The sequence below is a fragment of the Astatotilapia calliptera genome, chromosome 3, assembly GCF_964374335.1.
Source record: "Astatotilapia calliptera chromosome 3, fAstCal68.1, whole genome shotgun sequence".
NCBI lineage: Eukaryota > Metazoa > Chordata > Actinopteri > Cichliformes > Cichlidae > Astatotilapia > Astatotilapia calliptera.
Genome location: NC_137424.1, coordinates 11,823,638 through 11,850,635, shown reverse-complemented (window position 1 = coordinate 11,850,635; position 26,998 = coordinate 11,823,638). Strand labels below are relative to the sequence as shown.

The 26,998-nt window shown below is 41.7% G+C and overlaps 1 protein-coding gene across 1 annotated transcript in view; it reads right to left on the bottom strand.

The window, feature by feature from the left end:
• Window positions 1-636: 636 nt before the first annotated feature.
• LOC113011575 (NACHT, LRR and PYD domains-containing protein 12-like) overlaps window positions 637-26,998 on the bottom strand; it is a 374,200-nt gene continuing 347,838 nt past the window's right edge. Inside the window, exons 7-17 of the mRNA XM_080298037.1 lie at window positions 24,959-25,156; window positions 11,375-11,551; window positions 8,809-8,849; window positions 8,561-8,629; window positions 8,377-8,456; window positions 7,554-7,609; window positions 7,207-7,421; window positions 2,938-3,191; window positions 2,381-2,500; window positions 2,142-2,283; window positions 637-1,998 (exon numbers count right to left, since the gene is read on the bottom strand). Of these exons, the coding sequence (XP_080154163.1) occupies window positions 1,679-1,998; window positions 2,142-2,283; window positions 2,381-2,500; window positions 2,938-3,191; window positions 7,207-7,421; window positions 7,554-7,609; window positions 8,377-8,456; window positions 8,561-8,629; window positions 8,809-8,849; window positions 11,375-11,551; window positions 24,959-25,156 (1,672 nt within the window). The 3' untranslated portion in view covers window positions 637-1,678. The remainder of the gene's footprint in view (window positions 1,999-2,141; window positions 2,284-2,380; window positions 2,501-2,937; window positions 3,192-7,206; window positions 7,422-7,553; window positions 7,610-8,376; window positions 8,457-8,560; window positions 8,630-8,808; window positions 8,850-11,374; window positions 11,552-24,958; window positions 25,157-26,998) is intronic.

Here is a 26,998-nt window from a genome sequence, read left to right as displayed (position 1 = left end):
GTACTGGCAGGCGCGTGACACACACAGAACAGACACTTATTTCTGTGTTGCAGGTATGGAGATGTTCTTATGTTTTGGAGATGCACTCTTTCATTCATTGTTTTTATAAGTACAGTGTTGTATTGCCTGTTGGATGGCGGTTATTAATATAATTGTACTGAAGTATAATGTTTGAACTATAAGCACTAGAATATTGGGTCCTGGTTATTGAATTGTATTTATCTGACTGTTTATTTGTTTTTGAATTATTTTGTTTATTGTTCTTATAAGTTGTTTTTAATGATTTTTCAGTGACATGTTATTTATTTTTTGCTTTTTGTTTTTGAGAGCTTAAGTTAATGTTTTAAAACAATTTGTTGTATTAGATTTATTATATTATTGTGGTGTTAATGAAGCTGCAGGCACAGCTCCTTTCAGCATGGCCGGAGGAGAGGTGTACTGGCAGTCGCGTGACACACACAGATCAGACACTTATTTCTGTGTTGCAGATGTGCAGTAAAGAGCCAAAGACCCAAGTGCTGTCTCCTGCCTCTTACTTTCACGCCAGAACACAACGCAATGACGGGTGTAACACATGAACGGGTTACACGAACAGGAAGCTCAAACTGTTTAAAAACATGAATTCAAACTCCAGCATAAGAAAGCAAACAGCAAAACTTTATTTATACAGGCAGAAACACAAAATGCTGCTCAAAGCAGAAGCTAGCACAGACGAGAACCTCAGTAATCAGATTGTAAACACTGATCATGTGATTCAACATGTTATTCATGGACTGAACATACACACACCCACAATGGACAACTGTACCCTCAAACACAATAATAACATGGACTGAACCACCACTCACAACCACTAGCACTTTATATAGCCTCTGTAGAAATTATCCACATATCTCACTTATCTTAACTGCACTACTGTATAGCTCTGTAAATAATCATTCTGTACATTCGATAATCTTTAATCCTACAACTGTTTACAACTTGCATAGTTCCCATTTCTGTATAGCTGTATATCCCAGATTCTGTAAAGTTATTTATTTCATATTCTGTATAGTTTTTCATATTTATATCCTGTTCATAGCCTGTACATAGCTTGTACTCACTACAGCCTGTACATACTTATAGTTATAGAATATTCACAACATACTTCATACCGTGTACATTATAACATACCATAATAGACCCATTTCTGTAATATACTCACATATCTATATTATTGCTAATATATATTGTAATATATCTATATCACTAAAGCACTTCTGGATGGATGCAAACTGCATTTCGTTGCCCTGTACCTGTGCATGTGCAATGACAATAAAGTTGAATTCTATTCTATTCTATTCTATTCTATTCCAGCATTAAAGGTAAAAACAGCTTCAGTTATATTGTTGGAAACAGATGCCGGTCACAGATAACTTGAGGTGTTGCTCTTCAACCTGTAGATGTGGTTCAGCATCTACAGGTTGGAGCTTCACATATTTCCTGGTTTGTGCACTAATAATGAGCAGCCCAGAGACTTACCGAGGTCCCAGACTCTGCTTCAGTCCATCCAATGTCCTGCTCAGCTTCTAGTCAGAGTCCAGGTTTTAATAAGAACTAAAGTCCAGTTTCCAACACACACATGAAGATCACAATAATGACACTGTCAGTGGTCTTTGAGATTTATTAGAAATCTGTCTTATCTTAAGTTCAGCTCTGTGAAAAGGCATGGATCCTCCTCACAGAGAGCAGCGATCAGAAGTAAGATGGCTATACTTCCTTTTCGTCGCACTGTGTCAATAACGTCTCGTGCTTTATCTGCTTTGCTCTGCTGTGATCTGACTGATTCCATCTCCTGATCATTGATAATATGCTGCTCCAGGAGTTTATCCAGAAGTTTGTTTAAAACAGGTTCAGACACTCTGTCAATAAACTGTGAGCGAACTGTGAGCAGCCTCTCGTCTGCCGGGACTCCGGACTCATCTGGGACATTTCTCATTAAGGTTTCTGTTCTTGGTGCTGAAGGAACAAAGAAAGATAGGCATTTAACAGCACTCTGAACTGAGGATGAAAAGAGAAGTATGATTTCAGTTGAAGTTTTATAAAATATAAAATAAAAAGTTTGTAGGGTAATTTCTGCTGGTATTTGGCAGGAATCTTACCTGGCAGGCAAACAGATGATTTCCAGATTTCATTCCCCTCTTGGTCTTTGACTATCAGACTCACAAACCCTGAATTTGTACTCAGGAAAACTTGAAATGTTGGATGGTAATTTGGGCCAGACTTTGAGCGAAACTGTGTTTGCTAAACAACAACAGAAAGGTGCCATTTTCATGACGAGTGGGTTATCCAGGACTTTCATTTCATTTCAGCAGCATATAGTTTCTAACTGCTGACTCACCTTCGGCTGTATTATCCTGCTCTCAGGCTCACAGTGGACACTGTACCTTTGACCGAAGCTGAAAAGACAGTCAGCAGGGGTCTGGAGGTATTCAGCATCATCGTGTTGTTGGGCAGACACCTGCAGTGACAGGACAGTTTATTATGCTGGTAACGTTAATAAGTCTATTCACCTGTAGAGATCATTTAAACATATCAGGTGTAGAATATCATGTGTCAGTATGAATCAAAAACAATCATTCTTGAGATAGAATAGCTTTGCAGAGAAAAAAAGCTCCATGATTTTATTTTTATCAGTGAAGTGTCAGATCTGACATTATGGGTCACAAACATCAAATGTTCACAGCTTAGGGTCATTACTGGGAGTGAATAAAGAAGAGCAGTGATTGGTCAACAATGTGGGTAAGAAAAGCTAAATGGAGCCTGACTCTTTGTCTCAGGTAATCAGAGTGGAGTGACCAGTAAACCTGTACATAACTTTAGTTTATTATCAGAAAGCTGCCGAGAATCATTTGGATTCTGAGAGGACCACAGAGTGAAGATGATGAAACTATTTACCTCTGACAATGGGATATTTTCCTGGAGTAGAAACACGTTGATTCTTGCAGGCTCTGAAGGTCGGAAGAACAGCAGAACTTGGCCATTTACTGTTATGTTCAGGAGCCGCTTAAAATCATCCCAGATGATGCCCCACCCAGAGAGGTGAGGAACCTTCACAACCACATGGGTGGCAGTGATCTCCAGCGGCTCCAAGATGCTCATCCCATCATCAGAGATGTGGGCAACAGACAGCAGGCCATCAACACACAGCGCTGTGAAAGGAAAGAGCTTTTCATTCTGAGAGTTCAGATTTACTTCTCACCTTATCTGAGGATTACATCTCCTGCAAACAAGTTCACCTCCATCCTTTTTTGTTATAAATGTGAACAGCCCAAAACTTTTGCATTATTTATTACATAAAGCTCAGAACTAGGCATCAGTTATGTTACACGTTTGTGCAGTTATATATGTTCTTGGTTTGTAATTCATTTGAAAGCCTGATGCTTAACATTGTCCACCCCAGCTGTGAAACTCAGAAACCAGTCTTACTTGTTATCATCTATCGTCCACCTGGGCCTTACACAGAGTTTCTGTCTGATTTCTCAGACTTTATATCTAATTTAGTTCTGAGCTCAGATAAAATAATTATTGTGGGTGATTTTAACATCCATGTAGATGCTAAAAATGACAGCCTCACCATGGCATTTAATCTGTTATTAGACTCAATTGGTTTCTCTCAAAATGTAAAAGAACCCACCCACCACTTTAATCACACTCTAGATCTTGTTTTAACATATGGCATAGAAACTGAACATTTAACAGTGTTTCCTGAAAACCCTCTCCTGTCTGATCATTTCCTGATAACATTTACTTTTACAATATATGATTACACAGCGGTAAAGAGTAGACTTTATCAAAGTAGATGTCTTTCTGAAAGTGCTGTAACTAAGTTTAAGAATATAATCCACCCACTGTTATCATCTTCAATGCCCTGTACCAACACAGAGCAGAGCAGCTATCTGAACGCTACCCCAACAGAGGTCAATTATCTTGTTAATAATTTCACCTCCTCACTACGTACGACTCTGGATACTGTAGCTCCTGTGAAAACTAAGGTCTCTAATCAGAAGTACCTGACTCCGTGGTATAATTCTCAAACACGTACCCTAAAGCAGATGACTCGTAATCTGGAGAGGAAATGGCGTGTCACAAATTTAGAGGATCATCATTTAGCCTGGAGAAATAGTTTGCTGCTTTATAAGAAAGCCCTCCGCAAAGCCAGAACATCTTACTATTCATCACTGATTGAAGAAAAGAAGAACAACCCCAGGTTTCTCTTCAGCATTGTAGCCAGGCTGACAAAAAGTCAGAGCTCTTTTGAGCCAACAATCCCTTTAACGTTAACTAGTAATGACTTCATGAACTTCTTCACAAATAAATTTTTTATCATTAGAGAAAAAATTACCAGTAATCATCCCACAGATGTAATATTATCTACAGTTACTCTTAGTACCATTGATGTTAAGTTACTCTTTTTCTCCAATTGATCTTTCTGAGTTAACTTCAATAATTACTTCCTCCAAGCCATCAACGTGTCTTTTAGACCCCATTCCTACAAAACTGCTCAAAGAAGTCCTGCCATTAATTAATTCTTCTTGATCTTAAATATGATCAACCTATCTCTAATAATCGGCTATGTACCACAGGCCTTCAAGCTGGCTGTAGTTAAACCTTTACTCAAAAAGCCATCTCTAAACCCAGCAGTCTTAGCTAATTATAGGCCAATCTCCAACCTTCCTTTCATATCAAAAATCCTTGAAAGAGTAGTTGTCAAACAGCTAACAGATCATCTGCAGAGGAATGGTTTATTTGAAGAGTTTCAGTCAGGTTTCAGAGTTCATCACAGCACAGAAACAGCTTTAGTGAAGGTTACAAATGATCTTCTTATGGCCTCTGACGGTGGACTCATCTCTGTGCTTGTCCTGCTAGAACTTAGTGCAGCGTTCGATACTGTCGACCATAATATCCTATTAGAGCGATTAGAACATGCTGTAGGTATTACAGGTACTGCACTGCAGTGGTTTGTATCATATCTATCTAATAGACTCCAGTTTGTGCATGTAAATGGAGAGTCCTCTTCACACACTGAGGTTAATTATGGAGTTCCACAGGGTTCAGTGCTAGGACCAATTCTGTTTACATTATACATGCTTCCCTTAGGCAGTATCTGTTAGATTTTGTATTGTTGATTGTCATTTATGCTTAGAAATATTTACTTATATATGCTTAGAAGTATATAATTACTTGTAGATTGAAAGAATGTCTCATCCTAAGAGGTCTGTAACAACTCTGTGTAGCATGAAGAGGGGGGTGAGTTCACTCCCCTACAGAGGAGAGGTCGTATCTTCTTTTGCTGATTTATGGTATAGCAAACACACGTATATCTGTTTAAGTATAAGAGCCTTTTGTTAGATGGACCCAGACGTCCTGGCGCCAGCTTTGGGGATTCTTCACAGGGTCATATCTTGACCTCTCTCTCTCTCACACACACACACACACACACACACACACACACACACACACACACACACACACACACACACACACACACACACACACACACACACACACACACACACACAGGCAAGGTACTCTTTGTGTGTATGTAGACGTCATATGTTAATGAACCTATGCATATTCATGTAACCCCAAGTGGTACGGGAGAACGGACGAGAGCAACTGGGATCAGACGAGAGAACGGCATCTGTCCGGTCTCTCCCGTGCACGAGTAACATGAAGAACTTTGCCTACTTGTGTCTTGCCTTGCAGTGTAATTATATTGTCTTCAACGTTCCAGCGGATAGGTACAAGCTACAAACCTATCAGTATCATTAGAAGACATAGCATACATTTTCACTGCTATGCAGATGACACCTAGCTCTATCTGTCCATGAAGCCAGATAACACACACCAATTAGTTAAACTGCAGGAATGTCTTAAAGACATAAAGACCTGGATGGCCGCTAACTTTCTGCTTCTTAATTCAGATAAAACTGAGGTTATTGTACTCGGCCCTGAAAAGCCTAGAAATATGGTATCTAACCAGATTCTTACTCTGGATGGCATTACCTTGGCCTCCAGTAACGCGGTGAGGAACCTTGGAGTCATTTTTGACCAGGACATGTCCTTCAATGCACATATTAAACAAATATGTAAGACTGCGTTCTTCCATTTGCACAACATCTCTAAAATTAGAAATATCCTGTCTCAGAGTGATGCTGAAAAACTAATTCATGCATTTATTACTTCCAGGCTGGACGACTGTAATTCATTATTATCAGGATGTCCAAAAAACTCACTGAAAAGCCTTCAGCTAATCCAAAATGCTGCAGCAAGAGTCCTGAGATGGACTAGAAAGAGAGAGCATATTTCTCCTGTTTTGGCTTCCCTTCATTGGCTTCCTGTTAAATCCAGAATTGAATTCAAAATCCTGCTCCTCACATACAAGGTCTTAAATAATCAGGCCCCATCTTATCTTAATGACTTTGTAGTACCATATCACCCTATTAGAGCACTTCGCTCTCGCTCTGCAGGCCTACTTGTTGTTCCTATAGTATTTAAAAGTAGAATGGGAGGGAGAGCCTTCAGTTTTCAGGCCCCTCTTCTGTGGAACTAGCTTCCAGTTTGGATTCGGGAGACAGACACTATCTCTACTTTTAAGATTAGGCTTCAAACTTTCCTTTTTGCTAAAGCATATAGTTAGGGCTGGACCAGGTGACCCTGAATCCTCCCCTAGTTATGCTGCAATAGATGTAGGCTGCCGGGGGATTCCCATGATGCATTGAGTTTTTCCTTTCCAGTCACCTTTCTCACTCACTATGTATTAATAGACCTCTCTGCATTGAATCATATCTGTTATTAACCTCTGTCTCTCTTCCACAGCATGTCTTTATCCTGTCTTCCTTCTCTCACCCCAACTGGTCGCAGCAGATGGCCGTCCCTCCCTGAGCCTGGTTCTGCCGGAGGTTTCTTCCTGTTAAAAGGGAGTTTTTCCTTCCCACTGTCGCCAAAGTGCTTGTTCATAGGGGGTCATATGATTGTTGGGTTTTTCTCTGTATCTATGAAGCGCCTTGAGGCGACTTATGTTGTGATTTGGCGCTATATAAATAAAATTGAATTGAATTGAATTATAAATAAACTGCATTGTGGTTATTTGTATGATAAAGAACAGTTCATATTAGCTGAGCACCACACAGTAACGCAGATGTTTCACAGCACAGTGCTCACCCTCCTTTGTTTCACAGTGTGGCAGGTGGAGCTCCCAGACTGCATCCTCAGAGCATGTGATGTTAAACAGCGGCCCTGCAGCTGTTTTTCCAGCTGATTGAAGGAGGCTCCCATCCCATTGGACAGTCCTGTACAACAGCTCCGCCTCCTGAGCCATAACAAACACTAGTCTGGTCAGAGTACACTGGAACACACCTGGACCAGGACACCTGAACCTGTAGGACACAGAAGGGCTGAAGCACTCCAACCAGCCTGTATGAGCTGAGGTCTGATCACCACCAGCTGTATCACGCGTCTTGTCACATCATTACATACATGTTATCAACCTAATGTGAAATTAGAAGCACCTGTAGGAGATGTGTGTGGATTCAGTTTGTACTTGAGGGGTGAAGCTTAATGGAGGCTGGAATTCAGAGAGGAAATACATCAGCTGTTTAAAGCAGCAATAAACAAGTAAACGGTGAACAAACTATACAGAGTACACCCATCCATCCATCATCCATCCATTTTCTTCTGCTTTATCCAGGGCCGCAGGGGTAGCAGCCTAAGCAGAGAAGCTCAGACCTCCCTCTCCCCAGCCACCTCCTCCAGCTTATCTGGGGGAACACCAAGGCGTTCCCAGGCGAGCCAAGAGATATAATCTCTCTAGCGTGTCCTGGTCTGCCCCGGGGCCTCCTCCCGGTGGGACATGCCCAAACACCTCACCCATGATGCGCCCAGGGGGCATCCTTGTCAGACGCCCAAACCACCTCTGCTGGCTCCTTTCGATGTGGAGCAGCAGCTGCTCTACTCTGAGCCCCTCCCGGATGGCTAAACCTCTCACCCTATCTCTAAGGGAGAGGCCAGCCACCCTTCGGAGGAAGCTCATTTCAGCCGCTTGTATTCGCAACCTCGTTCTTTCAGTCATTACCCACAGTTCGTGGCCATAGGTGAGGGTAGAAACATAGATGGACCACACAGCTAGTGGAGTGTGCCCCTAGGCACACAGAGTACACATCAGGTGTTATCTGTACACACTTTCAAAACTGCGAGTAACATACTGACAATGACATAGAATCTTAAACCTGACTGGTTGTCTGCCCTGTGCTTTAACACACCTGACAAAATTTCTGTGCTGAAGGCCTATTTTTTGTATCACAAGACAATCAGATGCACATGCTTTTCTCTCACCTTAATGTCCTTTATGTCATCTTTAGACGAATCAAGCTCTGTGTCTAATGAGTCTGGATTCAGTCTGACCTCAGAGTAACCTGATGAGAGACAAACATCGAATAATTCAGGATTTCCTGGAACTCTAACTGGTGCTGTTTACAATCATATTAGTTTCTTAGTGGTTTTCTGATCAAATACAAACTGTCTGTGAGGGATTTCTCTTTCTTCCTTAAGGACCCACCATCTTCTTCAGCTGCAGCCTTCTCACTCACTAAAAAGATTTTAAAAAGTATTAAAATATTTTGACCAAAACCAGTACCTAAAAACACATCCTTAAAACCCCCCCATAATTTATAGATTTTTGCAAAATGAAATAAGCACAAACGAGCTTTCATGTGATATGCTGTTGATGAAATAGTGATGAATGTGACACAAAGTCTCAGTACTCACTGGTTTTGTCTATGGAAGATTTAAAAGTCTTGACATCAACTCTGCAGAGAGCAACGGTAAAACACAACTGATTAATGGTGTACTAAGCCTAGCCAGAGAAGAAGAAGACAGACTTTACCATGAAGATCCTCAGTGTGGATCAGTATAATATCAGCCTGATGTCTGCAGTTTAGTGTCAGCACAACTTTCACATCATATTCATCTCAGCACAACTAAAACATGCTGACTGACCTCAGAGTTTCAAGTCCACATCCTGGACTCTCCAGGAAACCACACAGATGCTTCACTCCTGAATCCTGCAGCTTGTAGTTTCCTCTCAGCTCCAGCTGTCTCAGATGGGAGGGGTTGGACTTCAGTGCTGCTGCCAGATAATCACAGCTGATCTCTGACAAACCACAGTCCATCAATCTGTATAAAGAATGAAAGATGTAAGTTTATTAGACAAAGTGTGAGCTTGAAATCATTCAGTGTTTCATCATCTGTTCAGAGCTGAAGAAGGTTCAGAATGTAGAAGTTTAGAAAATGGAAACTCCAAACAGCTGAAGCCAACAGGAAGCAGCTTCAAACAAACACAACAAGAGAAAAAACTCTGAATGTTTCACATTAAAGTCGTACATTTCTCATAAAAACAGGACAAAGACTTGAAAAAGTCATGTTTTTCCTTCCAGGAACCACAAGGCTTCACTTTTAAAGGTGAAGTGTGAAAGAAATGGACATATTTGAAGTCCAACACCTTTTTCCAGTCACATTATTAATGCAGACAAACTACAAGCTCATTTTCATTCCAACAAGTCATCTTCTGACCTGGACTAACAACACTGGTCTCTATGTGCAGCTGGCTGTGAGACCAGTGCTCAGGGAGCGTCTACAAAGTGCAACACTGAAAGAACATCACACACTCATTTGCTTCCAGCACTTTCACACAAACATCTACTGTCATTATTGTCACCAAACTCTGTGGATCCTTTATTGCAAATTCAAATGGGATCAAATGGTCAGACAAAAGAGGCTTATGAGGAAATATGATGAAATGTTGTGTATTAGCAGCAAGTTATTGAATCATTTTCCTCAGAAACCAAACAAAATGATTGACAAACATGTTTTTACAAACTCAGTGTTGGACTTGGATCAGCAGGATAAGCTGATGTTTAAAGGCATTTGAGTCTCGCTGTATGAGAGTCCAGTTATTACTCAATATTTATGGATGATGTTCTTTCAGTGTTGCACTTTGTAGACGCTCCCTGAGCCTCACAGCCAGCTGCACATGGACCAGCTGACATTACCCAGCATTAGAGGCGGGTGTAAAAAAATGGATTTTCCTATTTAAATGGTTTTAATTTGAATAAAGCGATGTTGATTCATTCAATCCTGAATCGTTTTTTAATATAAATGTATTTTGCCAGAATCTCAGGTTAAAGCTCCCAAAAGTATTTCAACAACAAGCAAACAGATAAAACAGTAAATGAGAGCAGCTAAACACACAAAGATGGAAACACAGAGCGTGGATCGTTCACTCGACGGCACGTGCACGGACACGCCATCGGTGCTGAAAGTGGACAGCTCACAGATCCTGAAGCTGCAGGTTTCATCTGTCTCCAACCAAAACTGACTGAACCAGCAGCAGAAGAAGATCCAAACTACGCTTTACGTTTGATGAACATCGTCATGAATTCTCTCTGACTTTGACGTTTACTTCCTGCACAGCTCTCTCTCTCTCTCAGTGTACTTCAAGAACAGTTTACCTTCAAAAATCTGTTTCCTGCATTATTCACTACTTATTACGCACCAGTCTGCTGTTGTGTTCACTGCTGTCGGCCTCCGAAAACAAAGCCTCATTTCTGCTGTTCAATACTGAAGAAATGTAAACCTTTTAAAATGATGACAGATTACAAACTCTCAGCTGTGTCTGTAATCAAACCTCTGTAACTTTGCTTCCCTTCAGCAGCATCAGCTCATGTTCACATGTTGATTCATGGTTTGCTTCAGTTTTTGATGGACTGCAGAAGATTTTGAAGGTTATCTGCTATAAAAAGCCAGAACAGGAAAATCTGCTTCATGTGTTTCTGTTTGATCCTCAGTGACTTTGACACAAAGGCCTCTGCTGTGATGATCACACCTCTGATCAAGTCTCACAGTGTCAGCTTTGTTTTTATACATATGGATATGTGCTGATAAATGATCAGAGTTATAATATTTCCCACTGTCTGCTGTGTGCCGTGACCTTTGACCTGCTAAAGACAGTCAGCTGTGGATTATTCATTGTTGTGTCTGATACTTAGAACTGTGAGGAAGAACACTACACAGTTAATCAGGGTCCCCTCTCTCTGAATCAGAAAAGGTGGGCAGGCCGCGTGTGGGCCACGGGCCATACGTTGAGTCTCACTGTTTGAAATGTGAACATTGTTCTGCTGCAGTCAATGGACTAAACCAGAGAAGAAGAAAACAGACTTTACCATGAAGATCCTCAGTGTGGATCAGTATAATATCAGCCTGATGTCTGCAGTTTAGTGTCAGCACAACTTTCACATCATATTCATCTCAGCACAACTAAAACATGCTGACTGACCTCAGAGTTTCAAGTCCACATCCTGGACTCTCCAGGAAACCACACAGATGCTTCACTGCTGAATCCTGCAGCTTGTTGTTGTCACTCAGGTCCAGCTCTCTCAGATGGGAGGGGTTGGACTTCAGTGCTGCTGCCAGATAATCACAGCTGATCTCTGACAAACCACAGTCCCACAATCTGTATAAAGAATGAAAGATGTAAGTTTATTAGACACAGTGTGAGCTTGAAATCATTCAGTGTTTCATCATCTGTTCAGAGCTGAAGAAGGTTCAGAATGTAGAAGTTTAGAAAATGGAAACTCCAAACAGCTGAAGCCAACAGGAAGCAGCTTCAAACAAACACAACAAGAGAAAAAACTCTGAATGTTTCACATTAAAGTCGTACATTTCTCATAAAAACAGGACAAAGACTTGAAAAAGTCGTGTTTTTCCTTCCAGGAACCACAAGGCTTCACTTTTAAAGGTGAAGTGTGAAAGAAATGGACATATTTGAAGTCCAACACCTTTTTCCAGTCACATTATTAAAGCAGACAAACTACAAGCTCATTTTCATTCCAACAAGTCATCTTCTGACCTGGACTAACAACACTGGTCTCTATGTGCAGCTGGCTGTGAGACCAGTGCTCAGGGAGCGTCTACAAAGTGCAACACTGAAAGAACATCACACACTCATTTGCTTCCAGCACTTTCACACAAACATCTACTGTCATTATTGTCACCAAACTCTGTGGATCCTTTATTGCAAATTCAAATGGGATCAAATGGTCAGACAAAAGAGGCTTATGAGGAAATATGATGAAATGTTGTGTATTAGCAGCAAGTTATTGAATCATTTTCCTCAGAAACCAAACAAAATGATTGACAAACATGTTTTTACAAACTCAGTGTTGGACTTGGATCAGCAGGATAAGCTGATGTTTAAAGGCATTTGAGTCTCGCTGTATGAGAGTCCAGTTATTACTCAATATTCATGGATGATGTTCTTTCAGTGTTGCACTTTGTAGACGCTCCCTGAGCATCACAGCCAGCTGCACATGGACCAGCTGACATTACCCAGCTTTAGAGGCGGCTGAAAAAAAATGGATTTTCCTATTTAAATGGTTTTAATTTGAATAAAGCGATGTTGATTCATTCAATCCTGAATCGTTTTTTAATATAAATGTATTTTGCCAGAATCTCAGGTTAAAGCTCCCAAAAGTATTTCAACAACAAGCAAACAGATAGAACAGTAAATGAGAGCAGCTAAACACACAAAGATGGAAACACAGAGCGTGGATCGTTCACTCGACGGCACGTACACGGACACGCCGTCGGGGCTGAAAGTGGACAGCTCACAGATCCTGAAGCTGCAGGTTTCATCTGTCTCCAACCAAAACTGACTGAACCAGCAGCAGAAGAAGATCCAAACTACGCTTTACGTTTGATGAACATCGTCATGAATTCTCTCTGACTTTGACGTTTACTTCCTGCACAGCTCTCTCTCTCTCTCAGTGTACTTCAAGAACAGTTTAACGTCAAAAATCTGTTTCCTGCATTATTCACTGCTTATTACGCACCAGTCTGCTGTTGTGTTCACTACTGTCGGCCTCCGAAAACAAAGCCTCATTTCTGCTGTTCAATACTGAAGAAATGTAAACCTTTTAAAATGATGACAGATTACAAACTCTCAGCTGTGTCTGTAATCAAACCTCTGTAACTTTGCTTCCCTTCAGCAGCATCAGCTCATGTTCACATGTTGATTCATGGTTTGCTTCAGTTTTTGATGGACTGCAGAAGATTTTGAAGGTTATCTGCTATAAAAAGCCAGAACAGGAAAATCTGCTTCACGTGTTTCTGTTTGATCCTCAGTGACTTTGACACAAAGGCCTCTGCTGTGATGATCACACCTCTGATCAAGTCTCACAGTGTCAGCTTTGTTTTTATACATATGGATATGTGCTGATAAATGATCAGAGTTATAATATTTCCCACTGTCTGCTGTGTGCCGTGACCTTTGACCTGCTAAAGACAGTCAGCTGTGGATTATTCATTGTTGTGTCTGATACTTAGAACTGTGAGGAAGAACACTACACAGTTAATCAGGGTCCCCTCTCTCTGAATCAGGAAAGGTGGGCAGGCCGCGTGTGGGCCACGGGCCATACGTTGAGTCTCACTGTTTGAAATGTAATCGATCCCTTAATTGATTAACTTAGGGACATGGATATTCTAGGTACTTTCAATGAGGAGAAGAGGAACAAGAAAACTAGAACACTTCCTTATGCTGTCTTGTAGAGAACACTCTATGGCATTTATTACAACACAACACATAACAGTCTCATCAGCAACTTCAATAATATGCAGAATGTTAACAACAATTATGAGACAAAAACCCAATATAATCCCCCCTTCAATCAGTCAGTTCAGTTTCCATATTAGTCCATTTATGTCTCTTGTCACAGTTCTACCTCCACCAACCACTCTGGTTTGGTGAGGAAAGGGAAAAAAGTAAATTATGGTGTTGAAGTAAAAAAAGAATAATAATAAAATAAATTCAGAGCTCTGAGAAAAACTTTGTCAATCTACCCGGTAGGGGTGGGGGAAAAAATCGATACTGTGTAGTATCGTGATATTTTGTTTGCTAATAATGTATCGATACAGGGACAGCAGAAATCGATATTTTGTTACAAACAATTTTTTCTCTGAAGTCAACATGCTCTGGAGTCAGAGCATGTTGACTTCAGAGCATGTTGATCCTTTTTCTGAGCAAGAATCCTGACATTCCTTCACTGTCCAAATGTGTTTAACTTTTTTTTTTTGGCAGCAATAAACATGACAGTTTACTTATTTTAATTTAAGACATGTTTAATTTTAATTAAGTTTAAAACTTTTTTATTTAATATAAAATTATATTTTTTTAAAAAATTTACTTTCAAATTCTTCAGTTGCTGAATGGGCTGCATAGTTTTCATAAATTGCATAGTTCAGAATAGCTATAATTGTACCAGATGGTTGCATTCAGTAAAGTTGGACTAGACTGTAATACAAACCATTCAGTTTGTCAACAATAAAACTGACTGAAATGAGAGAAAGACTGAGTGTGAGACTTTGATATTAGATAAAATGAATATTGATAAAGTTTACCTTTATGAGCAGAATTTAAATATCACAAAATATTTTTAAAAATCGCAATAATATCATATCGTGCGTTAAGTATTGTGATAATATCGTATCGCGAGTTGTATGGTGATTCCCACCTCTACTACCCGGGTAGTGTGTGTGTGTGAATAAGCCCAGTGCTTATCTGCAAAGATGAGTAAAATCCTCGTTCGCCGTCCTGGGTGGAGCGATAAGTCTCTGGAAAAAACCCCACTGGATTCGCCTTCCAATCGCCGATCGAGTATCCAGCAACTGTGTCTCGCACTATGTCTCAACACAGTAAAAAACAACTGGGAAAAAAAAAGGGATGCGTGGTAAGCAAATCCTAATAGTCTATAACTATAAAAACCTTAACACTTAGAAGAAAGGTTTTTATTCTCTTCGGTACTCCATGCGCTCTGTGTGTTCTTCTTCTAGCTTGCTGGCTATCTGCTCCGCTGCAGCTCTTCTTCTTGCCGCATAACGCAGCGCAGGAAACTATAGCGCCATCACTGCCCCCTGTTGGATAGAATTAGTACTGCATACATTAAACATTAAATCACTGGCTTAAGCCGCATGCATCCTTGCATGTGAAACTTTACACTGTTTCAGCAGTCCCGGGCATTAGTTGATCTATGCTGGGTACACTGTCGAGGGTGAAAGCTTGGGTGAAAGCTTGGTCTAACCCAGAGAAAATGGAGTGCATGACTGTCACCAAAGGATTTCCCAACGTTGGATAAGTTAGCTTCTTTGGAGCTGATCTCTCCCTTGATGACCTCCTTAGTCCCACACCCTCTTCAAGATTAGGGACATCTTTAGAGAGATTTGGTTCTCCTTTTCTTTCTTCCTCCACAACTTTCATTTTGTTGCTCACTTCTGTAATCAACGTACGACTATCACCCAAACTGCGTGAGAGATCTTTAGATTGGCTGTCAGCTGAACTGATCTCATGCAGCGGTGACCCCTGAACCTGGTCCTTCTCATCGTCTCCGTTCTGGGTTGTCACTGGCTGGAATTCGTGAGCATCTGGATTCAGAGTAGAGAGCTCTGGACTCAACTCAGATTCAACTGTGTGAAGCTGATCTATCTGTCCCAAGATGTCTTCTGTAGCTGACTTTTCGTGGACTTTTATTCCAGCCAGTCTGTCTGTGACTGCAATCTGGTCGGCTTCTTGGAGTCCAGCTTGCAATGCATTGGGCTCGTTACAGGGTAGAGAATGAAGAGAGTAATACTCAACTTCATCTTCAGTGCTCTCCTCATTGCTGGTTTCTGAAGAATCAGTCTCAAATGTGTCAACTGGTGGTGAGTTTGTAGGTTTAGACCGTGACACTGTTACTTTGGGTGCTGTCTCTTCAACAGTGGGTGGGAGAAACCCACAAGGTAAGAGCAGATCTCTGCGTAGCACTCTTTCAGGCCCGTCTGTTCCTTCAGGCACCACCACAAAAACAGGCGAGTCCTGAATCTGTCTGATCACAGTGAACACGGTTCGGCTCCACCGATCAGCGATTTTGTGCTTTCCCCTGATGGCAACATTCCTTAAAAGGACTCTATCTCCCTTGGCAAGGGTGGATTCCCGCACTTTACTATCAAACCTCTGTTTGTTCCGGAAAGCACTCTTTTGACTGTGCTCAATGGCTAACTGGTAGCTTTCTGAGAGACTCTCTCTCAACTTTTTGATATATTCAGAGTGAGAGAGGCTGCTGGATCTTTCAGGGCATAGGCCAAATGCTATGTCGATTGGGAGCCTCGGTTGTCTGCCAAACATCAACTGGTAGGGAGTGAAACCTGTGGTATCATTCCTTGTGCAGTTGTACGCATGTACTAAAGGCTGCACAAAATCTCTCCACCGAACTTTATCTTCTTCCTCCAGCGTCCCTAGCATTTGAAGAAGGGTTCTATTGAACCGCTCGACAGGATTGCCGCGGGGATGGTAGGGCGTGGTCCTCGTCTTTTTTATCCCAAGCAGCGAGCAAAGATCTTTGATCAAGGCAGACTCAAAATCACGACCCTGGTCGCTGTGCAACCTCTCAGGATATCCATAATGGATTAAAAAATTGCTCCACAAGGCCTTTGCCACAGTCTTTGCTTTTTGATCAGGAGTCGGAACTGCAACTGCGTATTTAGTGAAATGGTCTGTTATGACCAAGATGTTTTTAGTCCCTCTCTCATCTGGTTCCAATGTAAGGTAGTCCATACAGACCAACTGCAAGGGACGATTAGTTTTTATGTTTACCAAAGGAGCACTCCTTTCAACTTGTGCCTTTCTTCTGAGACACCTTTCACATGTCCTGACCTTGTCATTTACATCGATGGTCATGCGGGGCCAATAGAACCGAGCTCGGACTAAGTCCAGAGTCCTATCAACACCCAGATGGCCCACAGCATTGTGGAGCTGGTCAAGGGCAACTTCTCTGTAACTTTGCAGAAGAACGAGCTGATACATGGGTTCCCCTTGAATGATGCGTTTTCGGTATAAGACCTCATCCATTACAACTAACTGATCCATTATTCTTGTCATTAACTGAACTTCTCTGTCTTCGTGCCGTCTTGCCTTGTAGGAGAGACGTTTTCCGGCAAGTACAAGAGTCATTACTCTGCTGACGACTGGATCTGATTTCTGCTCACGTGCCCAATCGGGAAGAGACATTTGCGACAGGGGGCATGACCCAGCTACATCAGTTTGACAGAAATCTGCTGGTATTGCAGAGGTTCCAATAGCCAAACATTCTACTCGTGCAGGCGATGGCACCGCTGCCTCCTCCTCGAGAGTTGAAGAACACTGATGTCTCTCGCATACTGCCTTTACTGCCTCAGTTGGAAAATCGGCCCCTTTGTTGCGGTGTAAGAGCTGTGCAATAAAGCTTTCAATGCGATTTTCCTCATCAGTAGGACTCTGATCAGAGGCATCACAGTCATGTGGATGCGGACGTCTGGAAAGCCCGTCAGCATCTTGGTTGTTCTTCCCAGCTCTATACTGGATGTCAAAATCAAAACTGGAAAGAGCTGCCAACCAACGATGACCTACTGCGTCCAACTTCGCAGAGGTTAAGACATATGTGAGTGGGTTATTGTCTGTCACCACTGTAAATTTTGCTCCATAGAGATAGTCAAAAAACTTCTCGGTGACGGCCCACTTCAGAGACAAGAACTCAAGCTTGTGTGCAGGGTACCTTTGCTCGGACCTGGAGAGGCCCCTACTGGCATAGGCAATGACCCTCAACTTGCTCTCCTGTTCTTGATATAAGGCTGCACCGAGTCCATGGGTGCTTGCATCAGTATGCACAATATAATATTTCTTAGGATCGGCAAACCCAAGAACAGGGGCTGTTGTGAGCTTGTGAATCAATGTCTTAAAAGCGTCTTCACAGGCTGGGGTCCAATTGCCATTAAATGGCTTTTTGAGATCCACACTTGTAGAAACCTTATGGGTTCGGCCAGACAGACTGGATTTTCTCTTTGGTGGGAGGTAACCAGCTGTTAAGTCATTAAGGGGTCTTGCGATCTTGGAATAGTCTTTTATAAACCTCCTATAATATCCAGCGAACCCAAGGAAAGACTTGAGCTCCTTGATGTTAGCTGGTCTTGGCCAGGTAGTGAGGGCAGCTATTTTTGCTGGATCTGTTTTGACCCCTTCTGAGGATATAACATGGCCGAGATATTGGACAGATGTCCTGAAGAACTGGCATTTCTCTGGCGACAACTTTAAACCAAATTCTTTCATCCTGTGGAGGACCTTCAGCAGTCGTTCCTCATGCTCCTCAAGTGTCGCAGAGAAAACGATGACATCATCAAGAAAAACCAAGACTTCACTCAAATTCATGCTACCCATACACTTTTCCATGACTCTCTGAAAGGTACTGGGAGCATTTGTCACTCCTTGGGGCATTCTGTTAAACTCCCAGAATCCCATGGGTGTCACGAAAGCAGTCTTACATTTGTCTTCTTCCTCGACTTCCACTTGATAATAGCCGGATTTCAGATCCAGGATGGAGAACCACTTGGACCCAGTCAAAGCCGAGAAAGATTCCTCAATGTTGGGCAAAGCGTAGGCGTCTTTGATGGTCTTACTGTTCAGTTTGCGATAATCTACGCATAATCTGATGTTGCCATTTCTTTTCTTGACCACAACAATGGGAGAGGCATAGGGGCTCTCTGACTCACGTATGATGTTCGCATCTTGAAGCTCTCTTAAATGTAGTCTGACTGCCTCGTAGTCAGAAGGATGGATGGGTCTGGGCCTTTGTTTAAATGGAGATGGGTCTGAGAGTCGAATTCTGTGCTTAATCTGAGTAGTGTGGCCATAGTCGAGATCATGAAGAGCAAAAACTTCAGGAACTGAGTTTAATTTCTTTGTTATTCTCTCTTTCCACTCCTCAGACAAGCTTGACTCAGCAAAGTCAAAGGTGAGTGTTCCTGTGTCAGACACCGATACAGAGTTGCATGCAGCTGTAGCTGGAACCGACGGATATTGGTCACCTGACAGAGTTTTGACAGTTCTTTCAGTCAAGGATGATACAGCTTTTGGAAGGATGAGTTCTGCAATAACCTGGCCAGCAGGTATTTTAATATCATGTGCTGTGTCATTTTTAACTAGAACCGGGACCTTAAATGATGAACATAAAGGCCGTGTCATTACAGAACTGCAAAACAAGAGCCCACCAGGTAAGGTTGACTCTAGAGGCTCAACCATCAGGGTTGTGTCAGATGTTGTTGTGACCTTCCTTGCATATCCATTCAAGGCCATTTTTTTCCCTGCAGGAACAGTAATGCACTTTTTGCTCTGCAGCTTCACTTTCCCCACTCTGCCATTGTCTTGATGGGTTTTGAACCTGTGATAGAGATGCTTCACCAGTGGAGAGTGATGGATGTTTTTTTCCTGTAAGACATGATTTGGCTGAGCTTTTCCTAAGCCAACTGTTTCATACAAAATATCCAGGGTATTAGTCCCTATCAGCAAGGGCACTTCCATGTTTGTCCTGTGATCAGGAACTACAAGAATAAGCGTGTCAACTTCAGCTGATTTCCCCATGACACTTTCAGGGAAATGGATGGTTGTGGATATGTATCCCAGATAAGGCACTTCCTGACCACCAGCACCTTCAATGTCCAGCAGATCCTGGATGGGAAAGATTTTCTGACTGGAAAGGTTCCTGTCATAAAAGGACTTTGATACTGTAGTTACTTGGGAACCTGAATCAAGTAGACTGTTACACTGACTCCCTTCAATGGAGACTGCTGCAGTACACTTTGGGCCAATAAGCCTTTTTGGAAGACAGTCACAGAGTAATTGGGCTTGGGAATGGCTTTCACATGTGACTTTTTCCTTGTCCTGAAATCTTATGGGACATCCTGGCTCATTCTTGGGTGCAGTCAGTCCCTCCACTGCGACCCGGTCCAGTTTAAATGACCATATTTGGCTTCCCACTCTCTTTGCCTCTCCCTCAACTCCTTGTATTTCTGATCAACCAAGATCTTATTTGGAGGACCTTCACACTCTCTGGCTATATGTCCATCATTACCGCACTTGAAACAGAACCAAGGTTTTGGTCTGGGTTTAGGTGCCATTTGTTGGGCTTGTACTGCAACTGGAGTTATACTAGCGGAGGCATTTAGGGTGGGATTTCTCTTTTCAGCATGTTTTTGTTTCCTTTGCTCTTTCTTTTTGTTAAGTTGCATTTTTAACTCAGTTACCTGCCTCCTCAAATCCTCTGTTTCAGTGATGTATGTCTGAAGTACACTGGTATTCTCATCATGCATGGAAGACATGTCTGGGACCAGCTGCATGTGTACGGATGATTTAGCTTTTACACCCCCTAAATGACGGTTCATTCGATCAAATTTTGCAGTCCTTCTATCTTCTTCAGTCCGTAACTGTAGAAGAAAATCAGAGAAATCAGTAGCTGTATCTGAATTCAGTTCAGACTGCAATGCTAAGATGAGGGACTGATCCCAGCAGCCGCGGCGAAACTGTCTCAGCAAGTGTTTCCCAGTCTCTGAACTCCTCACACCTCCCCTCTGTGCAGCTGTGGTGAGCAACACCTGCAACCGCTGAAGATACTCAGATGCCTTTTCCCCTGTGTTCTGGTGGGTATTCAGAAACCTTGCGAAAATTTCTTCCCCATCCTCAACTAATCCATAAGCTGAGCCAAGAAGCTTGACATATTCACGAGGAGCTGCATGTGGGCCAAGCTGCCTCACCAAGTCAGAAGCTGGGGAGAGTAAGCTCTCAAGAATCTTACGGCGTTGTACATCAAGTGGGAGATTATCTTGAATCATGAGTTCCACATGAAGTGACCGTGTCTCAAAATCTACTTCATTTTGGGGTTTAGGAACTCTTCCTGAAAATGGGCGAAGACCTTTAGAGCCCTGACTTGGAGTGGGAGGGGCATCGCTTTTGATGACATGCTCCACGATTATCTTTTGGACTTCAGGAGGGTTGTACACATCACTGTCTAATGTTAGTTGAGAGACAGGGTGAGTTGGCTTGGAGACCATTCTCTGTCCTTTTACTTTAGAAGCGGTTTCGGCTACAACCTCTTCAATCTCTTTATTCTTTGCAGTCTGTCTACGTAGCAGGGGTGTCCAACTATTATCAGAATCTGGTTCATTTTCTGAGCCCGAACTGTCACTTTGTTGGCGTGGGCAAAGTGTGGGTGACATTGTCTTTGAAGACTGAGCAGTTTTACAGGCACCATCTACACGCCACATAATGTCTGGGTTCGAAACGCTGGGAAGGTACAGAGGGAGGGTGGAAGCCAACTTTATGGCAGTTTCTTCAGATTCAAACTCCACCAGGGCTTTAACACCAGTACCTTGCCCTGTCTGTCTTACTCTAAGTACTTTGTCAACACTGCCAAATTGCATACAAAATTCAGTAATTTGATCATCAGTAGTTTTTGCTGTAATTCCTTCAATGTATACACACTTCTTCATATCAGTACCATATTCCTGTTCTGCATACATTGTGAAAAACGGTAACACTTAATAATCAACAGCTGTGAAATTTTAAACAAAGACTTACAAAAATCAGCTAAATGGAAGTGTTTTCAAACTAATTTTCCATCTACTCCTCCTGGCCTGGCTCGCCAACTTTTGTAATCGATCCCGTAATTGATTAACTTAGGGACATGGATATTCTAGGTACTTTCAATGAGGAGAAGAGGAACAAGAAAACTAGAACACTTCCTTATGCTGTCTTGTAGAGAACACTCTATGGCATTTATTACAACACAACACATAACAGTCTCATCAGCAACTTCAATAATATGCAGAATGTTAACAACAATTATGAGACAAAAACCCAATATAATCCCCCCTTCAATCAGTCAGTTCAGTTTCCATATTAGTCCATTTATGTCTCTTGTCACAGTTCTACCTCCACCAACCACTCTGGTTTGGTGAGGAAAGGGAAAAAAGTAAAATATGGTGTCGAAGTAAAAAAAGAATAATAATAAAATAAATTCAGAGCTCTGAGAAAAACTTTGTCAATCTACCCGGGTAGTGTGTGTGTGTGAATAAGCCCAGTGCTTATCTGCAAAGATGAGTAAAATCCTCGTTCGCCGTCCTGGGTGGAGCGATAAGTCTCTGGAAAAAACCCCACTGGATTCGCCTTCCAATCGCCGATCGAGTATCCAGCAACTGTCTCTCGCACTATGTCTCAACACAGTAAAAAACAACTGGGAAAAAAAAGGGATGCGTGGTAAGCAAATCCTAATAGTCTATAACTATAAAAACCTTAACACTTAGAAGAAAGGTTTTTATTCTCTTCGGTACTCCATGCGCTCTGTGTGTTCTTCTTCTAGCTTGCTGGCTATCTGCTCCGCTGCAGCTCTTCTTCTTGCCGCATAACGCAGCGCAGGAAACTATAGCGCCATCACTGCCCCCTGTTGGATAGAATTAGTACTGCATACATTAAACATTAAATCACTGGCTTGAACAGCAGTGGATAACCTTGAGAGGGTTACATGAACATTGTTCTGCTGCAGTCAATGGACTAAACCAGAGAAGAAGAAAACAGACTTTACCATGAAGATCCTCAGTGTGGATCAGTATAATATCAGCCTGATGTCTGCAGTTTAGTGTCAGCACAACTTTCACATCATATTCATCTCAGCACAACTAAAACATGCTGACTGACCTCAGAGTTTCAAGTCCACATCCTGGACTCTCCAGGAAACCACACAGATGCTTCACTCCTGAATCCTGCAGCTTGTTCAGGCTCAGGTCCAGCTGTCTCAGATGGGAGGGGTTGGACTTCAGTGCTGCTGCCAGATAATCACAGCTGATCTCTGACAAACCACAGTTCATCAATCTGTATAAAGAATGAAAGATGTAAGTTTATTAGACAAAGTGTGAGCTTGAAATCATTCAGTGTTTCATCATCTGTTCAGAGCTGAAGAAGGTTCAGAATGTAGAAGTTTAGAAAATGGAAACTCCAAACAGCTGAAGCCAACAGGAAGCAGCTTCAAACAAACACAACAAGAGAAAAAACTCTGAATGTTTCACATTAAAGTCGTACATTTCTCATAAAAACAGGACAAAGACTTGAAAAAGTCGTGTTTTTCCTTCCAGGAACCACAAGGCTTCACTTTTAAAGGTGAAGTGTGAAAGAAATGGACATATTTGAAGTCCAACACCTTTTTCCAGTCACATTATTAAAGCAGACAAACTACAAGCTCATTTTCATTCCTTCAAGTCATCTTCTGACCTGGACTAACAACACTGGTCTCTATGTGCAGCTGGCTGTGAGACCAGTGCTCAGGGAGCGTCTACAAAGTGCAACACTGAAAGAACATCACACACTCATTTGCTTCCAGCACTTTCACACAAACATCTACTGTCATTATTGTCACCAAACTCTGTGGATCCTTTATTGCAAATTCAAATGGGATCAAATGGTCAGACAAAAGAGGGTTATGAGGAAATATGATGAAATGTTGTGTATTAGCAGCAAGTTATTGAATCATTTTCCTCAGAAACCAAACAAAATGATTGACAAACATGTTTTTACAAACTCAGTGTTGGACTTGGATCAGCAGGATAAGCTGATGTTTAAAGGCATTTGAGTCTCGCTGTATGAGAGTCCAGTTATTACTCAATATTTATGGATGATGTTCTTTCAGTGTTGCACTTTGTAGACGCTCCCTGAGCCTCACAGCCAGCTGCACATGGACCAGCTGACATTACCCAGCATTAGAGGCGGCTGTAAAAAAATGGATTTTCCTAATTAAATGGTTTTAATTTGAATAAAGCGATGTTGATTCATTCAATCCTGAATCGATTTTTAATATAAATGTATTTTGCCAGAATCTCAGGTTAAAGCTCCCAAAAGTATTTCAACAACAAGCAAACAGATAAAACAGTAAATGAGAGCAGCTAAACACACAAAGATGGAAACACAGAGCGTGGATCGTTCACTCTACGGCACGTACACGGACACGCCGTCGGGGCTGAAAGTGGACAGCTCACAGATCCTGAAGCTGCAGGTTTCATCTGTCTCCAACCAAAACTGACTGAACCAGCAGCAGAAGAAGATCCAAACTACGCTTTACGTTTGATGTACATCGTCATGAATTCTCTCTGACTTTGACGTTTACTTCCTGCACAGCTCTCTCTCTCTCACAGTGTACTTCAAGAACAGTTTACCTTCAAAAACCTTTTTCCTGCAATATACACTGCTTATTACGCACCAGTCTGCTGTTGTGTTCACTGCTGTCGGCCTCCGAAAACAACGCCTCATTTCTGCTGTTCAATACTGAAGAAATTTAAACCTTTTAAAATGATGAAAGATTACAAACTCTCAGCTGTGTCTGTAATCAAACTTCTGTAACTTTGCTTCACTTCAGCAGCATCAGCTCATGTTCACATGTTGATTCATGGTTTGCTTCAGTTTTTGATGGACTGCAGAATATTTTGAAGGTTATCTGCTATAAAAAGCCAGAACAGGAAAATCTGCTTCATGTGTTTCTGTTTGATCCTCAGTGACTTTGACACAAAGGCCTCTGCTGTGATGATCACACCTCTGATCAAGTCTCACAGTGTCAGCTTTGTTTTTATACATATGGATATGTGCTGATAAATGATCAGAATTATAATATTTCCCACTGTCTGCTGTGTGCCGTGACCTTTGACCTGCTAAAGACAGTCAGCTGTGGATTATTCATTGTTGTGTCTGATACTTAGAACTGTGAGGAAGAACACTACACAGTTAATCAGGGTCCCCTCTGTCTCAATATCAGGAAAGATGGGCAGGCCGCGTGTGGGCCACAGGCCATACGTTGAGTATCACTGTTTGAAATGTGAACATTGTTCTGCTGCAGTCAATGGACTAAACCAGAGAAGAAGAAAACAGACTTTACCATGAAGATCCTCAGTGTGGATCAGTATAATATCAGCCTGATGTCTGCAGTTTAGTGTCAGCACAACTTTCACATCATATTCATCTCAGCACAACTAAAACATGCTGACTGACCCCAGAGTTTCAAGTCCACATCCTGGACTCTCCAGGAAACCACACAGATGCTTCACTCCTGAATCCTGCAGCTTTTTCTTGTTAGTCAACCACCAGGAGTCATTACTTAGGTCCAGCTGTCTCAGATGGGAGGGGTTGGACTTCAGTGCTGCTGCCAGATAATCACAGCTGATCTCTGACAAACCACAGTCCATCAATCTGTATAAAGAATGAAAGATGTAAGTTTATTAGACAAAGTGTGAGCTTGAAATCATTCAGTGTTTCATCATCTGTTCAGAGCTGAAGAAGGTTCAGAATGGAGAAGTTTAGAAAATGGAAACTCCAAACAGCTGAAGCCAACAGGAAGCAGCTTCAAACAAACACAACAAGAGAAAAAACTCTGAATGTTTCACATTAAAGTCGTACATTTCTCATAAAAACAGGACAAAGACTTGAAAAAGTCGTGTTTTTCCTTCCAGGAACCACAAGGCTTCACTTTTAAAGGTGAAGTGTGAAAGAAATGGACATATTTGAAGTCCAACACCTTTTTCCAGTCACATTATTAATGCAGACAAACTACAAGCTCATTTTCATTCCAACAAGTCATCTTCTGACCTGGACTAACAACACTGGTCTCTATGTGCAGCTGGCTGTGAGACCAGTGCTCAGGGAGCGTCTACAAAGTGCAACACTGAAAGAACATCACACACTCATTTGCTTCCAGCACTTTCACACAAACATCTACTGTCATTATTGTCACCAAACTCTGTGGATCCTTTATTGCAAATTCAAATGGGATCAAATGGTCAGACAAAAGAAGCTTATGAGGAAATATGATGAAATGTTTTGTATTAGCAGCAAGTTATTGAATCATTTTCCTCAGAAACCAAACAAAATGATTGACAAACATGTTTTTACAAACTCAGTGTTGGACTTGGATCAGCAGGATAAGCTGATGTTTAAAGGCATTTGAGTCTCGCTGTATGAGAGTCCAGTTATTACTCAATATTATTATTAATACTGACATTACCTGCTGATCCGTCTGCCACTGACTGATGTTCCCCTGGTCCCAGCTCCTATATTTGTTCCACTTTTAACAGTAATACACAAAACTCTGGACTAGGACCTTTCTCTCCCACAGTCAACACAATACCCGTCATAATCACAAACAGAGAGCAACAGAATTATCATAAATCCAGTAACTCCAAAAACATTAATAACCTCCGGCCTCTTCAAAAATATCAACATCCATTCAACTCTATTGTCAAAAATCCACCAGTCTCAGCCAGTATGGCACTTTTAAATGTCGAACAAGTCTTTTATTATTAATGATTTAATTTTAGATAATAAACTTGACTGTTTATTTTTAACTGAAACATGGCTGGGTTCGGATGCACCAGTTGTTCTCACTGAGGCCTCCCCACCAAATTTTAATTTCTCTTTTTCTATTAGAAGTGGTAAGAGAGGTGGTGGGACTGCATCTTTAGCCAACAACACACTCACCACCAAACAAATTTTATTTGATCATTTTACCACTTTTGAATTCCACGCTATTGTTTTCAGCAGCCCTCCAGTTTTATCTGTCACAATTTATAGACCACCTAAAGACAGCGCTGCTTTTATCAAGGAATTCACAGAATTTTTAACAAACATACATTCAAAATATAACATGATAATTTTAACTGGTGATTTTAACCTGCACATAGATAATCCTTCTGACCCTGCAACAAAAGAATTCTTAAACATTCTTCACTGTTTGGATTTTATCCAGCACGTCACGCAGCCGACTCACAACAGAGGACACAATCTGGACCTGGGCCCTGTTTCAGGAAGCCGGTTTGGAAAACTCAGAGTGAAAAACGACACTCACGGTTGAGTAACCCCGAACTGTCCAACTCGGAATATTCCGTTTCAGAAAGGCTGATAACAATTAGTTCAATCAAGGCGGAGTTGCTTTAACCCCAAGTGAAGCGCGCGGACGAGGATACATAAAGCCCTGATAAGCGGAGCACAGATTAAGCGAGTCACCATGGAGACGGAGGGAAAGAAGGCGCGGTCAAT